Here is a 22,703-nt window from a genome sequence, read left to right as displayed (position 1 = left end):
TGCACCCGCAACACAGGCTGTCAGCAGGAGGAGCCCGATTTAAAGGGGCAGTCCTTCAATGCTCCTCCTGTAGCAAAGAACCAAAATAATAGAATGGAGCAGGCCAGAGGCAAGGCTGCTGCAAGGTTTTCTGACTCCTCACTCCAGGTGCTGCTCAATGGGGTGAGGAGTAGGAGGGAAACATTTTTCCCATCTGATGGGAGTAGGTGGCCTCCCTCTGCCACCAAGAAGGCCTGGCTCGAGATGGCCGAGGAGGTCAGCAGCAGCAATGTCGGCCAAACCTGGGTCCAGTGCAGGAAGCGCTTTAATGACCTAACCAGGTCAGCCAAAGTGAGTATATTTACGCATTCTCCCACACTCCGTCTTCCACATCACCTCCACCACCACACAACTCCTTCTGCACTGCCACCACAACGCTCTCGCATCACTCCTCACATCCACTCAACCATCATCCTCACCTTGCCTGCACTTACTCACCGCCCCAGTTCCCATTCGAACACTACCACGCAACCCAATCCTCATACAATCTCATGACTATGTCTCAAACGCACCCTCCCATGCATCTCCCTCACGGTCACCCTCACCCACACCAATGCATGCAGCGGGTCACCATGCAACCATCACTCAATCACGCCTCTCTGTATTTTGCCTTGATAGGAGAAGAGATGCCAGAATGCCCGGGAGAGGGCAAGGACCGGAGGGGGCCCGCCACACCAGGTGGTCCTAACAGACGCGGAGCAACAGGCAACGGAAATAAGCCGCAAGCTGGAGTGCTTGTCCGTGGCGGACGCCGAGACTGGGAGCGCACAAACGGCTGGTGACAGAAATCTAATGCTCAGCACTCATGATAGTGAATGATCTTAACATCACTTGGCATCTGCAGCACCTCAACATCTGTCCACATGCTTAATATTGCTTTCTGTTCTCTTGCAGGGCCATTTGCGACCGCCGTGACTGCGGAGGGTGATTCCTCAGAGTACCTGCCGTCCTCTGAGGGTGCATCGTCGCATCGTCACATCTGAGCCAGCCATCCACCAGCGCAGATACACACACCTCGGTGGGTCCCCGTCCTCACTTAGTTGGGCTTGCACGTGGTGAGTCACCACGCACATGTGAGCACGAGCAGACTCTGGTGGCAGAGGGCAGCCATGGAGAGTCCGCATTGGTGGGAGCACTCTTCTCCAGGCTCTGCTCAGCTGGACCCAGATGCTGAACCCTGGGGGCCATCCATGAAATGGAGAGTCATCGAGGGCCAGCAGCACATTGCCAAGGTACTGGAACAGTTGCCACGCACACTCTCCACAATCGTGCAGAGGATGGAGGAGTCCAACTCCTGCATGAGTGGAATACTGTCACAGGGACGTGAAGGCATCTCTGAGATAGTGTCGCGGGTAGGTGCGGGAAAGTCTGCGATGGAGGGAAGACTAGCCTCCATCGAGCTTCAAGCACGGCTCAACAATGAGTCCATTCAGGCTCTGACAACGGCCGTTCAGATTCAGGTTGAGCAACATTCTGCCGCCTTAAACAGGCTGACTGATACCTTACAACTGGCCTTCCGAGGCTTCACACAAGTCCTCCAAACTGTCATCCAGCAGGGTGGAAGTAGTGTTGTGGGCCTGGCCCAGGAGAGGGATGATGGTGAAAGGGGACATGGAAGTGGGGACGCCACTCAAAGCGCTTCCACGTCTCACCCGTTGCCAACCTCTCAACCAGTACCCGCAATGCTGCCTCCTCTCCAGGTGGCTGAGTCTGCCCCTGCACAGGTGCGGGTGGAACAGTCTTTGGAGGGACCCTCACAGGCACCGAAACCCAGAGGGCGTCTCCGCAAAGCATCTCCTCGGTCAGGGCATGGACAAGAGCATCCTGCCAGTACCTCTGCTGAAGCCACAGGGGTGGCACCACGTAGGGGTTCCCGTAAACGCAAGGCGAAGGTTTTGTGAGCACAAAGGGGATGCACAAACATGACAGAATGTCATGTTTTCATTTCGTCTTGTTTGTTTTGCCAAGCACATTAAAATTTGTTATAACCACTACTGCCACGGCTTTACAAATCTTGTCTGGTTTGTGCAATAGTTCCCTTTACTGAGGATCACCATGAAGACCCACACCTGATGCCACCCATTGTGTCACTGCAGAGTGGGTGTAGGTGTATTTGCAGGGCTCTTTTGTGCAGACGACTGAGAGACGCCGGCGATGTCCCCGGTGGCACCCTGGAAGGATGCGGAGGAGAGGTTGTTGAGGGGCAGTGGTGACTTTGACAACGACAGGTAAGAAGATGGTGCTCAGGTCAGCTGGGAGCAGCTCGGCATCAAGGAGGCTGCAGATGTCCACGACTACATGTCGAGTGACTCTGAGCGTCCAAGTGCACTGCTCCTCAGAGAGGTCCAGGAAGCTGAGCCTCGGTCTGTAGACCCTGTGATGAGGGTAGTGCCTTCTGCGACGCATCTCTCTCTGCGGTTGCCCTCCCTCCTGCTGTGCAGGTGGATGTGTCATAGCACCGTATTGTAGAGCTCCACGTGTCAGTGGTGGCCGGCGTGGCCGGCGAGACTGGTGATGCTGTTCGCCCTCCGATGAGGTCATGACTGCAGCTATGGCGGCCCCCATCCGCAAGATGTGCGTTTGAATGGGTCCACAAAGTAGGTAAATGTGTCTGGACACCAGGGTAAGTGTGCAAGTTGGTGAATTTTATTGTTAGGAGGAGGGTGGTGCAGGCCAAACTTTGTCCAAAGTGACAGAGTGGCCTCCTGCAATGAGTGAGGGTCTCCCCCCTCACCTGTCAAATGGACCTTTGCAGCTCCCACAGGCTGGTGGCTGTAACACGTCTGTTTGAACTGGGAGTGTTTCCCCCAGTACGGGAAACACGCTCAGTTGAGTTGAAAATCCCACCCCTCCTAAAATATCATGTCAATCAGGTCTGCAAACGACCTGAACTATCTAATTAATTGGTTTAAGTGGGATCCCGCTGGTTTTAATTGCCGGCGGGAGTCCCGCATGCGGGGGCTGAGTGCGCATCTAAGCGCGTCATTGGGGAACCCGGAAGTGGGCGGGTTGGAGCCGGGCTCAGGACCCGCCCCTGGAATCCCCAATTTTAGCAGCCCCCCCGCCACGAACGCACCCCGCGGACATCCGAAAATCGACCCCAAAGTGTGGGAGAAAGAGATGGGTTTTATCTTGTGACATTCAACCAGCAAAGAATTATGGCTCACTAGTTGTGTGGCATCTTGCAATACCTGTATGAGGCTAATACAATTTAAAATCCGATGCAGAACTCAGTCCCTTACAGAAAATAAGAAATGTAAAATATGGCAGGTGTAGGAGGTGTACTGAACAAGTCAAGAAAGAAATACTTGCGTTAATATAGTAAGTACTTTATTTCATGACCTCTGGCATTACTTTAAAATTGGCTCTTTTGGTCTGGGTTGGTGGATCTTATTTAGCAGATGATGGGAAGTCTTCTAGCTTCAGATATCAGAATATGCCTATTGCTCTATTCTCTATTTGCTGCAGAAGCTGTCCATTGCTTGCTCTTAATGATGGTTGTGGCAGAACCTCCATAGCTGAAGACATATTTATATATATAAAAAATATATATTAGATTCATTCCATAATATTTAGGATGAAGTGGAAGCTCTACTGGAGCTTAGTTGAATCTTTCCTCATCTTGGAAACTTGATTGATGGGTGCAGTCATTCAGCCAGCAGAGGCAAGGGTGGCAACAGTTGATGGGGAGGGGGTGGTGGTGTGCTTGATGAGGTTGCAAAGTGCGACGGGGAATTCTGATGGAATTTTTGTTCTAAGTAGGGCAAATTCTTTGTTGGGTGTTTCTATGTTGTCACCAAAAATGGGCTATGATCTGTATACCTCATTGTTTTAGGTGATTTTCTTGCCTTCCGTCTTCCAATAAATAGTTAAACAAGTAACACCAATTTCTCACCGAAGCTATTTACCGTTGGTACTGGTGCTGCAAAGTAGGCTTGTTCTGAATCCCAGTGGTAGCTCATCACTTGTCCTCAGAAATGGGTGAAAATCTGGTACTATGAATCTATTACTGCTATCAAGTGGGAAAAACAGGTTACTGCCAGTGGAAGAATTCTGTCTTAGGAGTTTCCTTTTTTTTATTCATTCATGGGATGTGGACGTCGCTGGCGAGGCCAGCATTTATTACCTATCCCTAATTGCCCCTGAGAAGGTGGTGGTGAGCCGCCGCCTTAAACCGCTGCAGTCCATATGGTGAAAGTTCTCCCACAGTGCTGTTAGGTAGGGAGTTCCAGGATTTTGACCCAGCGATGATGAAGGAACGGCGATATATTTCCAAGTCAGGATGGTGTGTGACTTGGAGGGGAACGTCCAGGTGGTGGTAGAAGTCGTGGGTTTGGGAGGGGCTGTCGAAGAAGCCTTGGTGAGTTGCTGCAGTGCATCCTGTGGATGGTACACACTGCAGGCACAGTGCGCTGGTGGTGAAGGGAGTGAATGTTTAGGGTGGTGGATGGGGTGCCAATCAAGCGGGCTGCTTTGTCCTGGATGGTGTCGAGCTTCTTGAGTGTTGTTGGAGCTGCACTCATCCAGGCAAGTGGAAAGTATTTCATCACACTCCTGACTTATGCCTTGTAGATGGTGGAAAGGCTTTGGTGAGTCAGGAGGTGAGTCATTCACTGCAAAATACCCAGCCTTTGATCTACTCTTGTAGCCACAGTATTTATGTTGCTGGACCAGTTAAGTTTCTGGACAATAGTGACCCCCAGGATGTTGATGGTGGGGGATTCGGCGATGGTAATGCCGTTGAATGTCAAGGGGAGGTGGTTAGACTCTCTCTTGTTGGAGATGGTCATTGTCTGGCATTTGTGTGGCGCAAATGTTACTTGCCACTTATCAGCCAAGCCTGGATGTTGTCCAGGTCTTGCTGCATGCGGGCATGGACTGCTTCATTGTCTGAGGGGTTGCAAATCGAGCTGAATACTGTGCAATCATCAGCGAACATCCCTATTTCTGACCTTATGATGGAGGGAAGGCCATTGATGAAGCAGCTGAAGATGATTGGGCTTAGGACACTGCCCTGAGGAACTCATGCAGCGATGTTCTGGGGCTGCGATGATTGGCCTCTAACAACAACTACCATCTTCCTTTGTGCTAGGTATGACTCCAGCCACTGGAGAGTTTTCCACCTGATTCCCATTGACTTCAATTTTACTAGGGCTCCTTGATGCCACTATCGGTTTAAATGCTGCCTTGATGTCAAGGGCAGTCACTCTCACCTCACCTCTGGAATTCAGCTCTTTTGAAAGTTGAAAATGAATGTAAAAATGCATTTTAACAGGAGGAATTATGCATAAATGACAGAGTAAAATTCTAAATTATGTACCTCTGCATAGGAGAGAGATTTAATAACTCTCCTTAAAAGAAAGAAAAAATTTGCATTTATATGGTGACTTTCATGACCATGGGACGTCCCAAAGCACTTTACAGCCAAAGAAGTACTTTTGATGTGTAGTCACTGTTGAACCTTAGGGAAAATATGCTAAAATTTGAGCATCAAAAAGGAAAATTAACAGCAAATAATCTCAACACTTGATGAGTAGTTTGGATTAAATATTTAGCACATTAATAGGTACATAAACATTCAAAGCTACTTTTTGAATCTACCCAGTAAATAGAAAGCCTGGTGATATCCAAAACTACAGCTTAAAAAATGAATTTTAATTAGTCTCCATTAGACTCTTGTCCTTGTGATTCCCTTGGGTCCTTTGTGGTGATATTTCTCCTTCGTGTAGAGAGACAAAACCTATTAATATATTACTAATTATGAAATGGTAAAGAGGAAAATACTGGAAAGAAAATTAATTTGTGGATTGCATGAGCAACTTGTTAGCAAACTTAAAGAAGACCCCTGCTTTATTCTGTTGCTCATGTCAAAGATATGGTGAATGGTTTATTTTCTGTCAGGTGCTGGCTGCACAGTGTATCTATTTAACTGAAACATATTGCTTTGTCACTGGTTATCTTGGTTTCCATGCTCACTGCTTAATCCAGACAGATGTTTTCTGTTGTGTCACTTGTTCCTACACTTCAGGACTGTCCGATGATAAGCAGAAATCAACTGTAATCTTCTTAAATCTAAGCTGAAGTATTTCTCCATTGTGCAGAAGTCATCTAAAGAGAAACAGTATTTCAAAAATATACTCCTGCAGGTCAACTTGGGCCAAGCAACATGGCCACAGATCTATAGTGCTAAATATCAAAAGGGCTTGGCTTTTTAGCCGTAGCTAGTATTTTGAGTGTTGCTATAATTCTTGTTACATTACACAGTGATTAGAGGCAGCACAAACCAAAAGTAGCTTTGTTGTTGAGTATTTCTGAAATGATTTGGACGTGGGTGTAAGAAGTATAATACTGAAATTTGCTAATAACACAAAAATAGGGGGGTTAGCAAATGGCAAGGAGGACTGTAAAAGATTCAGGAGGACACAGACAGGTTAATGGAATGGGCAAACAGATGGAAGATACAATTTAATATAGAGAAGTAAGCTAATGCCTCTTGGGAGAAAAAACCCAATTCAAAGTCAGTGATGAATGTGGAGGAACAGAGAACTTGAGGTTCAAATACATAATTCACTGAAAGTGCAAGTAGAGGTAGGTAAAGCCATAAAAAGAACAATAGCATTTTAAGTTTAATAAATATAGGCAATGTGCGGGGTCCTTTAGAGAAGAGTGACCATAATATGATAGAAATAGTCCAATCCGAAACTAGGGTCCTAAATCTAAACAAAGGAAACTACGAACGTATGAGTAGTGAGTTGGCTATGATAGATTGGGAAGCTTCATTAAAAGGCATGACGGTGGATAGGCAATGGCTAACATTTAAGGAATGAATGCATGAATTGCAACAAATATACATTCCTTTCTGGCGCGAAAACACAAAACAAAATGCGGCCCAACCATAGCTAACAAAAGAAATTAAGGATAGTATTAGATCCAAAGAGGAGTCATATAAAGTTGCCAGAAAAAGTAGCAAGCCTGAGGAATGGGAGCAGTTTAGAATTCAGCAAAAAAGGACCAAGAGATGGAGAAAGAGGGGAAAAATAGAGTATGAGAATAAACTTGCAAGGAACATAAAAGTGGACTGTAAAAGGTTCTACAAGTATGTAAAAAGATAAAGATTAGTGAAGACAAATGTAGGCCTCTTACAGTCAGAAACGGGAGAATTCATAATGGGAACAAGGAAATGGCAGAGCAATCAAACAAATACTTTGGTTCTGTCTTCATGGAAGAGGACACAAATAACTTCCCAGAAATGCTAGGGAACCAAGGGACTAGTGAGAAGGAGGAGTTAAAGGTAATTAGTATTAGTAAAACAATAGTGTTGGAGAAATTAATGGGACTGAAAGCCGATAAATCCCCAGGGCCTGATAATCTGCATCCCGAGTACTAAAAGAGGTAGCCATGGAAATAGTGGATGCATTAGTTGTCATCTTCCAAAATTCTATAGATTATTGAACAGTTCCTGCAGATTGGAGGGTGGCAAATGTAACCTCACTATTTAAAAAGGAGGGCAAAAACAGGGAACTACAGACCGGTTAGCCCAACATCAGTAGTAGGGAAAATGCTAGAGTCTATTACAAAGGATGTGATAACAGGACACTTGGAAAATATCAACAGGATTAGACAAAGTCAACATGGATTTATGAAAGGGAAATCATGTTTACCAAACCTACTGGAGTTTTTTGAGGATGTAACTGGTAGAATGGATAAGGGAGAACCAGTGGATGTGGTTTATTTAACTGCAGTAAAATATTTTATAAATTATATGAACCATTTATTTGATGCTCCATTTCCTTATTGTTGATTTACATTTTGTTGCCTGCTGATGTGAATGTTTCTCAAAGCAAAAATAGAAGATACCATGAGAATACACAATATATATCAATGATTTGGATGAGGAACCAAATGTAATATTTCCAAGTTTGCTGTTGACACAAAACGAGGTGGGATTGTGAGTTGTGAGGAGGATGCAAAGAGGCTTCAAGGCGATTTAGACAAGTTGAGTGAGTGGGCAAATACATGGCAGATGCAGTATAATGTGGATAAATGTGAAGTTATCCACTTTGGAAGGAAAAACAGAAAGGCAGAGTATTATTTAAATGGTGATAGATTGGGAAATGTTGATGTACAAAGGGACCTGGGTGTCCCTGTACACCAGTCACTGAAAGCAAACATGCAGGTGCAGCAAGCAGTTAGGAAGGCAAATGGTATGTTGGCCTTCATTGCAAGAGAATTTGAGCACAGGAGCAAGGATGTCTTACTGCAGATATACAGGGCCTTGGTGCGACCACACCTGGAGTATTGTGTGCAGTTTTGGTCTCCTTACTTAAGAAAGGATAAACTTGCCATAGAGGGAGTGCAGCAAAGATGCACCAGACTGATCCCTGGGATGGCAGGACTGTCATATGAGGAGAGATTGTGTCGACTCGGCCTGTGTTCACTCGAGTTTAGAAGAATGAGAGGGGATCTCATTGAAACATACAAAATTCTGACAGGGCTAGACAGACTGGATGTAGAGAGGATGCTTCCCCTGGTTGGGGGGTCCAGAACAAGGGGTCACAGTCTCAGGATACGGGGTAGGACATTTAGGACTGAGATGAGGAGAAATTTCTTCACTCAGAGGGTGGTGAACCTATGGAATTCTGTACCACAGAAGGCTGTGGAGGCCAAGTCACTGAATATATTTAAGAAGGAGCTAAATAGATTTCTAGACACAAAAGGCATCAAGGGGTATGGGGAGAGAGCGGGGATATGGTATTGAGATAGAGGATCAGCTATGATCATTTGAATGGCGGAGCAGGCTCGAAGGGCCGAATGGCCTACTCCTGCTCCTATTTTCTATGTTTCTATAGAGTACAAGAAGGCAATAAATTTGTACAAGGCAATGATTAGGTCACGGTTAGAGTACTGTTCAGTTTTGGGCACCGGATTATAGAAAGTATATTAAAGCTATTGGGAGCATGTTGCATAGATTCACCAGGATGGTTCCAAGGATGAGAAAATAGTTATGAAGAGGGAATTAACATACTGAGACTATTTCCAGTGGGACAAAGATTAATAGGAGATTTAATAGAGATTTTCAAATTGTGAAGGATTTTGATCAGCTGAATAGGGAAAAAGAATTTCCCCTGATTTGTGAGTAAGTGGTGAGTTAATTATTTTAAAATTGTCAATTAGAGTGAGGAGGAGAAATTCCTCTAAGTAGATGGTTGTTGGAGCACAGAATGCTTTGTCACAGGGATGGTTGTGGTTGAGACCATTGCATCTTTTAAGGGAAGAGTCGATACATTTGAAGTAGAGGAGGATACAGGGCTATGGGGAGACACAAGGGCATTGGAATTGGTTTTAGATTGCTCCAGCAAAAAGTCAATACACACATGAATGGTTCAATAACCTCCTTCTGTGCTGTATGGTTCTATGAAGGGCCTATTAGCTGTTGTTGCACTGATGTCAAATGCATCCATGGTACAATTGGAACTGGACTGAGTCTAGACACCAGTGGAAATGTGCATCCTAGCTACTCTTGAATTGAATTGGGCAGCAATATTACATGGTTTCCAGAGTCAGCTGCAAGCACACATCCAAAAATGTGACGTGTAAGAAAAATTAGGTGGAGTGGCAGTCTTGGTAGCAAAATTTGTGGAGAAAAATGTAGCTAAAGAGACCAAATCAAGCTAAAAGATTAATCTTAATTTATTTTAGTCAGAGGTCCTTAAAAAGACAATTGACTAAAAAATAAAGAGAGTACTATTATTTAGAAATTCTATAGTAATTGACTGTGATGTCAGTCTATAATAATAGATGACATTGCCTATTTGTTAATATGAAGATGATATTCTGTCTGCTCTGGAGCCACTGAAACTACACCAATTTGAAAATTTGTTAAAATTTATGGTATGTAGTACCATAGTATGTATATTCCTCAGTGATACCTCAGCATATAACTTAACATCATTAAAGTTAATTTTAAAATTGAGCAGCGACATTGATTTTTTAAAAATTGAAAATCAAATGCAAGGATACAATCTATTAATGTAAATTGAATAACAGAGCCCGCACATAAGTAACAATGTGCTATGCAGTATGGTAGAATGCAAATTTATGCTCATGGTGCCTGACAGAGTTCTGGGCTTTGGCTCTGTTTTTGGAGAGAAGAGAGTAGAGGCCTGGCACCTTCCCTCTAAGAGATAGAGAAGATATATATGGATAAACAAAGAGAAGGGAGGGGAAGGATTTTCAGGCCCATCAAGCCTGCCATGTCCAGACACCATGCAGTTGTGACCATTGACCCCCCCCCTCCCCCAACCATGCATTCACCTGGGGAAAGGCGGAATAAAAAGAGAGAGAAAAATGCAGCAACCAATTCAGGAAAGGCTCTAAGAAATTTCTATCCAACCCCTGAGGCAATTGTCAACCCCAGTCCATCACCGGCATCTCCACATCTGAGGCAATCAGGCAAGGCTCCAGGAGACCGCAGTAGCCCATACTCTGCTTAATCCCAACTAATTAGCAATTTACTGTCTATAACTGGAAATGTCCTCTTCCATCAGAAGCTTGTCAAATTCCCTTTTAAAGGACTATAGCAAATCCATACCTACTGCATGTTTTAGTAATCTGTTTGAGAGCAATGATTTTGTGAAAGGAAATACTTCCCTGGAATCTAACCTCGGTATGTTACGTGCTAGCCCTGAAGTTCCTATCCATCTCAAATAACCTTTCCACTGATTACAATCCTTTCATCATTTTAAAAACCTTAATCGTATTGCTTCTAAGTCTACATTTCTCTAAAGTAAATAGTTAGTGGAACGAGAGTCCTATTAATCTGCTTCTTCCACACATACCTATGCCTGGCAATGGAACAATGTTGACAGAGGCCTTGGAGCAGGTACATCTCAGCTAGATTTCAGCAGGGAGATGTCGAAGAAAATGAGTAGGAAGTAAATACCTTTCTGGAAAAAAAAATCAGCAAACAAGAGCAAAGCTTTAATACCTGGGGCTGCAACAAGGCACAGCAGCATTATGAAAACATGTTGGAAATGCACTTCAATTAAGTTGTAAATATTCATCCACAAATATTCAACCTGCTGCTAATAATGCAAATAAAATGGTGTCCTATATTTTTTGCTGTCTAAAAGTGATTTGATATGTGTGCCGAATCAGGTTGCATAGTGAGAGTCTGCCAAAACAAAGATAAATAGGATATATTTTTCAGCAGAGAGCTGAGAGTGGATATGTCTGTGATGATCAATGGACAGACTTACCGGTGTGATAGATTAGTGAACTGGAGGAAATCTTTCTTATGGCACATACTGATAGCACAGCCAGGAGTCTTCAGATATTATTCTTGTACTTTTCAATTCATGTGAACCTTTAAAATAACCAGTTCTAATGTCAGCTGAAGGGCTGTATCCTTTCAAAAGATAATGCATGTCTCCCTGCAGTGTAGTCATGGTAACAGTTCAGGAAACGGGGAGTAAAGTTACTACACGTGCTGTGCAGATTAATCTCATCCTATTGCTACCTGTAGCCAGGTATTTTGTTCTGAAGAAGATCCTGTGCACTACCCTTGTACGTTTCATAAAAAGATATGACCAATATGAAGTATGCGTGATAAATTCAGGATCTGTGTCTATGCATATTAATGCAATTGGAATGTGTAAGAGCTTACATTCTGCATTGTGATATGGTTTAAGTTGAGAGTTTAAAGGAACACCTTAAAGGTTGGAAAACCTCAAAGAGGGGAATGCTGTTTCTGAATCATTCTTTGACCTTCAGACATTATTTGATGTTATATGTCAAACCCCAAAGCAGGATTTTGTATTCTGCAATTATTGATTACAGTTGAGTGCTGTAGCAGTGAACTATTGTCCAAAGGTTGCAGAAGTGACTTAGATTGAGAAGCAGAGGGCAGAATTGGACATTCAAAGCCTGGTCTGTCACTTAGAGATCAATCATTAGTTCCAAGTCTGCGGTTTTAAAAAATATATATATTGTTATTATACCCTTACAGGAAATATATTTTTAAAACTGAAATTTTTGATCCATCTCAGGCAGACTACAGCCTATTATTTGGATGTCGGTCAAGGGTAGTCTTTGTCCTGTTATTTGTTAATACATAACGGATATTACCCTCTGATGACAGCTATGGAGCAATATTAAAAACTATTGGGCCAGAATTTACTGTAGCCGGCAAACTAACATCGCTGGCCATTCGATAGACTTGCCCTTGCCTGTTTAATTTCCATAAGCTTTTGCATGGCAAGTTGCTGTAAGTGGGAGATTGAAATGGTGCGGTGTCCTCTACAGGGCATCTGGAACTTGTGTGAACAGGGCAAGCAACTGTGTACCTCCTTAACCAATCAGATTGAAGAATCGTTAATGAACAGCACAGAGTCTGAACCAGGATGTGTAAGTAGAATAGTGAATTCAATGTCAAATCAGGTACAGAAAGGGAAATAAAGAGAGGGTAAGAAAGATTGGGTTAAGAGAGAGAGAAAAAAAGAGTCAAAGAAAAAGTAAAAAATAAGTAATTTAATTCTTTAAAAAAATTCCAAAAGCTGAATGAATGAGACTCCACACTTGTAAAAGTTAATTTTCAGAGCCAGAAAGGTTGTTTGGCAGTAATTAAGACTTATCACGCCGTTAAAAAGGGTATTTAGACTGAAATGGACAAGCCCTAACTTTCTATGGCGAGTTTAGTTTGGTATTTACCGTCCAAGTACAGGAACTTCACGGCGTTCAAATCATTTAAATAGTGAGTCAGACAGCAAGATGCCGTTTTCGCAAAGCTAACTGAGGAACGATGCATCTTGGACTGCAACTTCTGGATTTTCACATTTAACAGCACATCTGCCCTCATCTGAAGTTGCTGTACAACTTGCGCATAAAATAATGGTGAGCACATTAGCCTCACCATTATTTTGATAGTAATTTCTGGCCCAATATTTCAAGCATCTTAGCAATTCAGTCAATGATCCAAGGGTATAATAAACTGCATGGCATTGCAAATCTTAACATTTTGGGAATGTAATACAAAAGCTATAGTAGTGTAGTGGTAATGTTCCTGGAATAGTCATCCAGGGTCATAGACTAGTAATCCAGAAAACATGAGATCAAAACCCACCATGGCAGTTTGAGCTAATGTCCTTTAGGGCAGGAAACCTGCTGTCCTTACCTGGTCTGGACTAGATGTGACTTCAGTCCCACAACAACATGGTTGATTCTTAACTGCTCTCTAAACTGGCCTAGAAAGACACTCAGTTCCCACCACCTTGTAAGGTTAACTAGGGATGGGCAATAAATGCCAGTCTTTCCAGTGATGCCCACATCCCGAGAGAGAATAATTTAGCACCAGCAGTTTCACCTTCCCATTATTTTAGTGAGAGAACCATGCTGTTAACTGATTTCTAATGACAAATTAGTTGTTCTATTTTTCAAATGCTCCAAGTTAAATTAATCTATAGAGTGCCAAACCCTGCTAGCTTATTTGCATTTTTTTTCCTTTTGAAGTACATACAATAATGAAAGAATAGGTTGTAAATATATTAATGTACAGTATTTCCAGTGTGGAACTGATAACATGCTAATATATTGACATACTGTAACATACTTCACTAATGCTTTGGTGTAATATATACAGTACTATAAGGGAAATAATGGTGGGTTTGCTAAATTGACATTGTAGTTGTTTACTGCCAGCTGTGAATTCTTTCACACATATTTTGGCAGGCTGGCTTAGCGCTGTAACAAAGGATATGTTCAATCTATATATTTGCCACCTCTCATGTAAATTCCTTGGTGCGGATTTTGCTGTAAAAATAATGGTGAGGCTAACAGCGTTCACCGTTATTTCTGTGCAAGCTGTACAGCAACTTCTGACGAGCGCACATGCATGTTAAACGCAGAAATCCGGAAGTTGCTGTACGAGATGCGATCCTCCTCCGTAAGCTCCGCGAAAACAGCATCTTGCCGGCTGGCTCCCCATTCAAATGAATGGAACAGCGTGAAGTTCCTGCACTGACGTCATAGATACGGACTAATCTCACCAGAAAAAGTTAGGGCTTGTTCATTCCAATGTAAGTATCCTTTTAATGGCATGGTAAGCCTTAATGACTGCCAAACAACCTCTCTGGCACTGAAAATTAACTTTTAACAAGTGTAGCGTCTCATTCCTTCAGATTTTAATTGTTGTTGGACATTTTTAAAAAATTTAATATTTTTTTACTTTTTCTTTGTCTCTTTTATCTCTTTCTCTTAATTCAATCTTTCTTTCCCGCTTTATTTTGCTTCCTGTATTTGATTTGACATTGAATTCACTATTCTAATTTACACTTCCTAGTTCAGTATCTGCGTGGCTTATTTGCACGCTTCAATCTGATTGGTTAAGGAGATACACAGTAGCTTGCCCTGTTCACACAGGTCCCAGATGCCCTGTAGAGGGCGCCGTGCTCTTTGGGTCTCTAATTTAGAGGAAGTTGCCTTGCAAAAGTTCATAAAAAGTCTATGGGCAAGTGCAAGTCTAACGAGCAGCGGGCGCCATTCATTCGCCGCTCAGAGCAAAATCCGGCCCCTTGTATCTGAGAATTGCAAAACTGAAGGAATAAATGTTACAGCAAATGAATAGGTAAATATTTCAGTGTATTGATTACACTGATTTGCATTGTGGTTTATGAAGACAGTCCTAGTTGGCGCAGTGCAGTTCTGTCGGACTGTTTTTGATCTAGAATATTTGTCAGCAACCAATGGTGTGCTTGGAGCTGAATTTTTACTAAGCCTTTAATTGTAGTAAAATATTTTATAAATTATATGAACCATTTATTTGATGCTCCATCTCCTTATTGTTGGTTTACATTTTGTTGCCCACTGATGTGAATGTTTCTCAAAGCAACAATAGAAGATACCATGGGAATACACAATATATATCAATGATTTGGACGAGGGAACCAAATGTAATATTTCCAAGTTTGCTGACGACACAAAACTAGGTGGGATCATGAGTTGTGAGGAGGATGCAAAGGGGCTTCAAGGCAATTTAAACAAGTTGAGTGAGTGGGCAAATACATGGCAGATGCAGTATAATGTGGATAAATGTGAAGTTATCCACTTTGGAAGGAAAAACAGAAAGGCAGAGTATTATTTAAATGGTGATAGATTGGGAAATGTTGATGTACAAAGGGACCTGGGTGTCCCTGTACACCAGTCACTGAAAGCAAACTTGCAGGTGCAGCAAGCAGTTAGGAAGGCAAATGGTATGATGAGGATTCAACTTGTCTAAATCACCTTGAAGCCTCTTTGCATCCTCCTCACAACTCATGATCCCACCTAGTTTTGTGTCGTCAGCAAACTTGGAAATATTACATTTGGTTCCCTCATCCAAATCATTGATATATATTGTGTAGTCCCATGGTCTCTTCTATTGTTGTTGTGAGAAACATTCACATCAGTGGGCAAGGATGTCTTACTGCAGTTATACAGGGCCTTGGTGAGACCACACCTGGAGTATTGTGTGCAGTTTTGGTCTCCTTACCTAAGAAAGGATATACTTGCCATAGAGGGAGTGCAGCGAAGGTTCACCAAACTGATCTCTGGGATGGCAGGACTGTCATATGAGGAGAGATTGGGTCGACTTGGCCTGTATTCACTTGAGTTCAGAAGAATGAGGGGGGAATCTCATTGAAACATATAAAATTCTGACAGGGCTAGACAGACTGGATGCAGGGAGGATGTTTCCCTTGGCTGGGGGTTCCAGAATGAGGGGTCACAGTCTCTGGATACGGGGTAGGACATTTAGGACTGAGATGAGGAGAAATTTCTTCACTCAGGGGGTGGTGAACCTGTGGAATTCTGTACCACAGAAGGCTGTGGAGGCCAAGTCACTGAATATATTTAAGAAGGAGCTAGATAAATTTCTAGACACAAAAGGCATCAAGGGGTATGGAGAGAGAGTGGGAATATGCTATTGTGATAGAGGATCAGCCATGATCATATTGAATGGCGGAGCAGGCTCGAAGGGCCGAATGGCCTACTCCTGCACCTATTTTCTATGTTTCTATGTTTCTACATTATTATTGCATCATTTAGACACAATTAACATGTATGGTCTGAGTTTGAGTGCCCATTTAGTTAAAATGTATAACTTTGAATGTTGAGTTAATACGAGTACCTTTCAAGGGGTGCAGCTGGGAAATAAATTATTTCCTTTTGGACAAAACGGTCAACTACAAAGAAATATTTTGTTGAATTGTGCAAAATTAAGGCCCGAGCTCTTAACTAACGTTTAATTTGTGTTCTATTTATATAATCTAAAATTATTAGGCAAATATTTACTTTACTTTAAAATATTACTGTAAAAACATTGTATAATATAATCATAGAAAGGTTACAGCGTGGAAGGAGGCCATTGAGCCCATCCAGCTAGTCCCACTCCCCCGCCCCATCCCTGTAGCCCTGCAAATATTTTCCTTTCAAGTACTTTTCCAGTTCCTTTTTGAAGGCCATGATTGAACCTGCCTCCACCATCCTCTTGGGCAGTGCATCCAGATCCTAGCTACTCACCAGAACTGTGTGACACTGTCCAAATTTTGAGTAAACAGTAGTCCCATTTCAGAAGCAGTACACAGTTATAATCATAGGTCTTGAGAAAGGTTGGAGCTCTTTGTTTGAGGATAATGCTCACTGTTTTAACGTGTGATCTTCCATTCTGTTTCCAGGACTCGCTCGAGCCAAGTCAGTGCCCAGCCACACATATTCCAATGAGGTAGTTACCCTATGGTACAGACCCCCAGATGTCCTCCTGGGCTCCACAGAGTACTCCACCTGCCTCGACATGTGGTAGGTACAGTTGCCTGCACACCGGTAATTCGATTAACTGCTTTGTCTTGGCAGGTTTGCATTAAAATTGGCATTGAGTCGATGTGTAAAGGTGAGGTTCCACTTAAAACGACTCATGGGGCTAATGCTTTATTCGAATGAGTAGGCTTTGAGTTTATTACAACCATATTAGAGGCAGGTCAGAGAAAAGGAGAATATTCTATTCCATTATTATTAGTCATCATTAAAAAATTATGTTTAAATTACTCCAGGGTTTGTCCGAGCACACGCCGAGAGTCGATTTAAAATAATCTGCTCAAATACAATTAAGTTATAACACATTAACAAAAGTTTCATGTTTGTAGTATATTTACAATTTTCAGGCATTTACTGTATCTCTTTAAAGAATGGCATTAAAATATTACATGCAGTTGTGACTAAAGTCTGTATTTTTTTTAACTGTACGTAAACTGCTAACAATGTCCTTCTAACATCGACAGTACAAGTCTGGGAGGAGACTTAAGAGTGATTTCCGGAAAAATGATGGATGGTGTGAAAGTGTGTTCAAGGCTGGGGCATTGGTACATTGCACCAGCTGCTCAAAACTGCAATTAGTGACTGCTGGGAAATGGTGGGTGAGCAGTGGAATATGGCGAGAGGTTATTTTTATACTTCAGTGGGTCCTTCAGAGAATTGAGAAAGTAAATAAGGACTAATGTTCCCCAGCTAATGATAAGTATAGACCAATCAATTATAATGTCATATTTGGAGAAAAATGGTTTTGAAGTGAAAGTGGGTGAGCAGCTAGAAAAGTGCAGCTTTTTCATCAATTTCTCCCTTGTTGCAGCCCATTATTTCTTTGCTTCCTTAGCGAATAAAATGCTACCAAAATTGAGTGCTATTAAGTGCTCTATTGCACCTGCTGCACCCCTTCCCCAAGTGGGTAGAAGCATAGATGCAGGTGAAATGGCAAATTCAAATGCCCAGATTTGTGTCTTTGCACAGTGTTGAGATTTTCCTGCCTGGTGTAATGCAGGATAAGATTAATGTTTAAATATTAGACACATGGCCTGAAGGCTGCTCGCCTGCCATTTTCAATGAGAGTGCCGTTAAATTATTTTTTTTTTGTCAAGTTTATTTTGTAAAGAATCGTCATTCTCTTGCTGGACTCCTGCTGTACAGCAGACCCAGAGACTTCCTTTTTTTCCATATTGTTTTAACAATTATGTAAGTTGGTGATGAGCACACATGAAATCCATCAAGCAGTTTGCATCTGTGCACAAATTCAGGATGTTTACAGATGTTTGGTGGTTTGAAAATTCCCCTGCTGGCTGCTTACTGCATCACCCTGGCTTGTGCTGTTATGAACTAATTTCCTCTTGTGAGTCCAGGCACTAACTTCCTCTGCCTGCCATAAAATACTGGACAAAAATGTTGATCTGGGGCAAATACCATGATTGCTTGACCTATTAAAACAGATGTAACTACTGCCTTAAATCCTTGTGTAAATTGGGGTTGCACGAACATATCAATTTTAGACTTTGCATTCTATTTTCATATTTAAACTGCATAGATGGTGCTAATTTCTTAACTCTTCTCTTCACCTGCAGACATCTATTTATTTAACAATTTTGGTTGAGGCTAGTGCATTAAGCTTTAATTATATATTAAAATTGTAGCAACTCGGTTGTTTTCATAGTGATCAAACTGTTTGCTATGTTTTGTGGCATGTTATGTTGTGGGGAATCATAGAAAGGTTACAGCACGGAAGGAGGCCATTCGGCCCATCGAGTCCACGCCAGCTCTATGGATGAGCAATCCAGCTAGTCCCACTCCCCCGCCCTATCCCCATAGCCCTGCAATTTCTTTCCTTTCAAGTACTTATCCAGTTCCCTTTTGAAGGCCATGGTTGAATCTGCCTCCACCACCCCCTTGGGCAGTGCATTCCAGATCCTGACCACTCGCTGTGTAAAAAAGTTCTTCCTCATGTCACCTTTGGTTCTTTTGCCAATTACCTTAAATCTATGCCCTCTGGTTCTTGAGCCTTCTGCCAATGGGAAGTTTCTCTCTATCTACTATCAAAGAAAAAGGGTGGCACTGCCAAATTTAGAACCCCCTGGTTGTCTAGAAGTATATGGGGCAAGATAAAGCAGAAAAAGAAAGCTTATGACTGTCACAGAAAACTAAATACTGCAGAAAGCCTAGAGGAGTATAGAAAGTACAGGGATGATGTAAAAAAGGAAATAAGGAAAGCAAAGAGAGAGCGTGAAAAAATATTAGCTAGCAAGATTAAAGAAAACCCAAAGATGTTTTATCAGTACATTAAGAACAAGAGGATAGCTAAGGAAAAGGTGGGACCTATCAGGGATGATAAGGGTAACTTGTGTGTAGAAGCAGAGGATGTGGGTAGGGTTTTAAATGAATATTTTGTCTCTGTATTCACAAAGGAAAGGGATTATCCAGACGTAGAAGTTAAAGAGGAGAGGTGTGAAATATTGGATAAGGTAAACATAATGAGAGAGGAAGTACTAGAGGGACTGGAATCCTTGAAAGTTGATAAGTCACCAGGGCTGGATGGATTGTTTCCTAGGTTATTGAAGGAAGCCAGGGAGGAAATAGCGGCTCCTCTGAGGATCATTTTCCAATCCTCACTAGATACAGGGGAGGTACTGGAGGAATGGAAGACTGCGAATGTAGTACCATTGTTTAAAAAGAGTACGAGGGAAAGGCCGAACAATTATAGGCCGGTCAGTCTTACCTCGGTGGTGGGAAAACTATTAGAATCAATACTGAGAGATAGGATAAACTGTCACTTGGAAAGGCAAGGTTTAATCAGGGATAGTCAGCATGGATTTGTTCAGGGAAGGTCATGCCTTACAATCTGATTAAATTCTTTGAGGAAGTGACAAGGAGGATTGATGAGGGTAGTGCAGTGAGTGTTGTCTACATGGATTTTAGTAAGGCATTTGAAAAGGTCCCACATGAGAGACTGGTCAGAAAGGTAAAAGCCCATGGGATACAGGGAAATGTGGTGAATGGGATCCAAAATTGGCTCAGTAACAGGAAACGAAGGGTAAAAGTCGATGGATGTCTTTGCGAATGCAAATCCGTTTCCAGTGGTGGGCCACGGGGCTCAGTGTTGGGTCCCTTGCTGTTTGTGGTATATATTAATGACTTGGACTTGAATGTAGGGGCATGATTGGCAAATTTGCAGACAACACAAAAATTGGCCGTGTAGTTGATAGTGAAGAGGATAGCTGTAGACTCCAAGAAGATATCGATAGGTTGGTGGAGTGGGCGGAAAAGTGGCAAATGGAGTTCAACCCGGAGAAGTGTGAGGTAATGCACTTAGGGAGGGCAAACAGTAAAAGGGAATACGCAGTAAACGGGAATATATTGAGAGGGGTAGAGGAAGTGAGAGATCTTGGAGTGCTTGTGCACAGGTCCCTGAAGGTGGCAGTACAGGTAGATAAGGTTGTGAAGAAGGCATACGGAATGCTCTCCGTTATTAGCCGAGGTATAGAATACAAAAGCAGGGATATAATGCTGGAACTGTATAAAACGCTGGTAATGCCACAGCTGGAGTATTGTGCGCAGTTCTGGTCAACACATTACAGGAAGGACATAATTGCTCTGGAGAGAGTGCAGAGAAGATTTACAAGAATGTTGCCAGGGCTTGAAAATTGCAGCTACAAGGAGAGATTGGATAGGCTGGGGTTGTTTTCCTTGGAGCAGAGTAGGCTGAGTGGTGACTTGATTGAGGTGTACAAAATTATGAGGGGCCCAGATAGAGTAGACAGGAAGTACCTGTTTCCCCTAGCGGAGAGTTCAAGAACTAGAGGACATAGATTTAAGCTGATATGTGGAAGGATTAGAGGGGACATGAGGAAAAACCCTTTTTACCGAGAGGGTGGTGGGTGTATGGAATTCGCTGCCCGAATGGAGGTAGAGGCAGGGACCCTCAACTCTTTTAAAAGATACCTGGACCTGCACCTAAAATGCTGTAAGCTTCAGGGCTATGGACCGGGTTCTGGAAGGTGAGATTAGAATGGGCACCTGGTTGTTCTTCGAGCTTGCGTGGACACAATGGGCCAAATGGCCCCCTTCGGTGCTGTATCTTTTCTATGGTTCTATGGTACTCTGTCTACACCCTTCATGATTTTGAATCCCTCCATCAAATCTCCTCTTAACCTTCTCTGTTCCAAGGAGAACAACCCCAGCTTCTCCAGTCTGTCTACATAACTGAAGTCCCTCATCCCTGGAATCATTCCAGGGGAAGGTTTAAACTAGAATGGCAGGGGGATGGGAACTTGAGCAGGGAGATAGAGGAGGGGAAAACAAGGATAGATTTACTAGGATGCTACCGGGACTTGATGGTTTGACTTATAGGGAGAGGTTGGATGGACTGAGACTTTTTTCCCTGGAGAGTAGGAGGTTTCGGGGTGATCTTATAGAAGTCTATAAAATAATGAGGGGCATAGATAAGGTAGATAGTCAAAATCTTTTCCCAAAGGTAGGGGAGTCTATAACGAGGGGGCATAGATTTAAGGTGAGAGGGGAGAGATACAAAAGGGTCCAGAGGGGCAATTTTTTCACTCAAAGGGTGGTGAGTGTCTGGAACGAGCTGCCAGAGGCAGTAGTGGAGGCGGGTACAATTTTGTCTTTTAAAAAGCATTTGGACAGTTACATGGGTAAGATGGGTATAGAGGGATATGGGCCAAGTGCAGGCAATTGGGACTAGCTTAGTGGTATAAACTGGGCGACATGGACATGTTGGGCCGAAGGGCCTGTTTCCGTGTTGTAAGCTTCTATGGTTCTTCTATTCTAAAAGACAGAAAGGGAAGAAGCAATAGTGGAAAGCAGAGAAAACAAGGGCGAAAAACAAATAGGGCCATAGTGCAAAATAAAACTAAGATGACTAGCAATCTTAAAAAGACAAGTCTAAAGGCATTGTGTCTTAATGCGCGGAGCATTCACAATAAGGTAGGTGAATTAACAGCGCAGATAGATATTAATGGTTATGATATAGTTGTGATTACGGAGACATGGCTGCAGGGTGACCAAGGATGGGAACTGAACATCCAGGGGTATTCAATATTTAGGAAGGGACAGGCAAAAATGGAAAGGAGGCAGGGTAGGCTTGTTAGTAAAGGAGGAAATCAATGCAATAGTGAGGAAGGATATTGGCTCGGAAAATCACGATGTGGAATCTGTATGGGTGGAGCTAAGAAACACCAAGGGGCAGAAAACGTTGGTGGGGGTTGCCTACAGGCCCCCAAACAGGAGTGGAGATGTAAGGGAGGGCATTAAACATGAAATTAGAGACGCATGCAAGAAGGGTACAACTATAATCATGGGTGACTTTAATTTACATATAGATTGGTCAAACCAAATTAGCAACAATACTGTGGGGGAGGAATTCCTGGAGTATGTACGAGATGGATTTCTAGACCAATACGTTGAGGAACCAACTAGGGAATAGGCTATCCTAGACTGGGTATTGTGCAATGAGAAAGGATTAATTAACAATCTTGTTGTGCGGGGTCCCTTAGGAAAGAGCAACAATAACATGATAGAATTCCTCATTAAGATGGAGAGTGAAGTAGTTGAATCCGAAACTATGGTCCTGAATCTAAATAAAGGAAATTACGAAAGTATGAGGTGCGAGTTAGCCATGATAGATTGGGGAAAGTTACTAAAAGGGATCACGGAGGATAGGCAATGGCTAATATTTAAGGAACGTGTGCAGGAATTACAACAATTATTCATTCCTCTCTGGCGCAAAAATAAAACAGGAAAGATGGCTCAACCATGGCTTACAAAAGAAATTAGGGATAGTATTAGATCCAAAGAGGAGA

General features: G+C 42.8%; 1 protein-coding gene across 5 annotated transcripts in view; it reads left to right on the top strand.

The window, feature by feature from the left end:
- Window positions 1-22,703, top strand: part of cdk14 (cyclin dependent kinase 14) — a 634,917-nt gene that overhangs the window by 316,258 nt on the left and 295,956 nt on the right. For all 5 annotated transcript variants that reach the window (XM_068006560.1, XM_068006534.1, XM_068006551.1 and 2 more), the window contains one exon: window positions 16,746-16,866. In XM_068006560.1, the coding sequence (XP_067862661.1) occupies window positions 16,746-16,866 (121 nt within the window). The remainder of the gene's footprint in view (window positions 1-16,745; window positions 16,867-22,703) is intronic.

This window comes from Heptranchias perlo, chromosome 2, assembly GCF_035084215.1.
Source record: "Heptranchias perlo isolate sHepPer1 chromosome 2, sHepPer1.hap1, whole genome shotgun sequence".
NCBI lineage: Eukaryota > Metazoa > Chordata > Chondrichthyes > Hexanchiformes > Hexanchidae > Heptranchias > Heptranchias perlo.
Note: the sequence above shows the minus strand (reverse complement) of the source record. Positions and strands in the feature narration are given on the sequence as shown.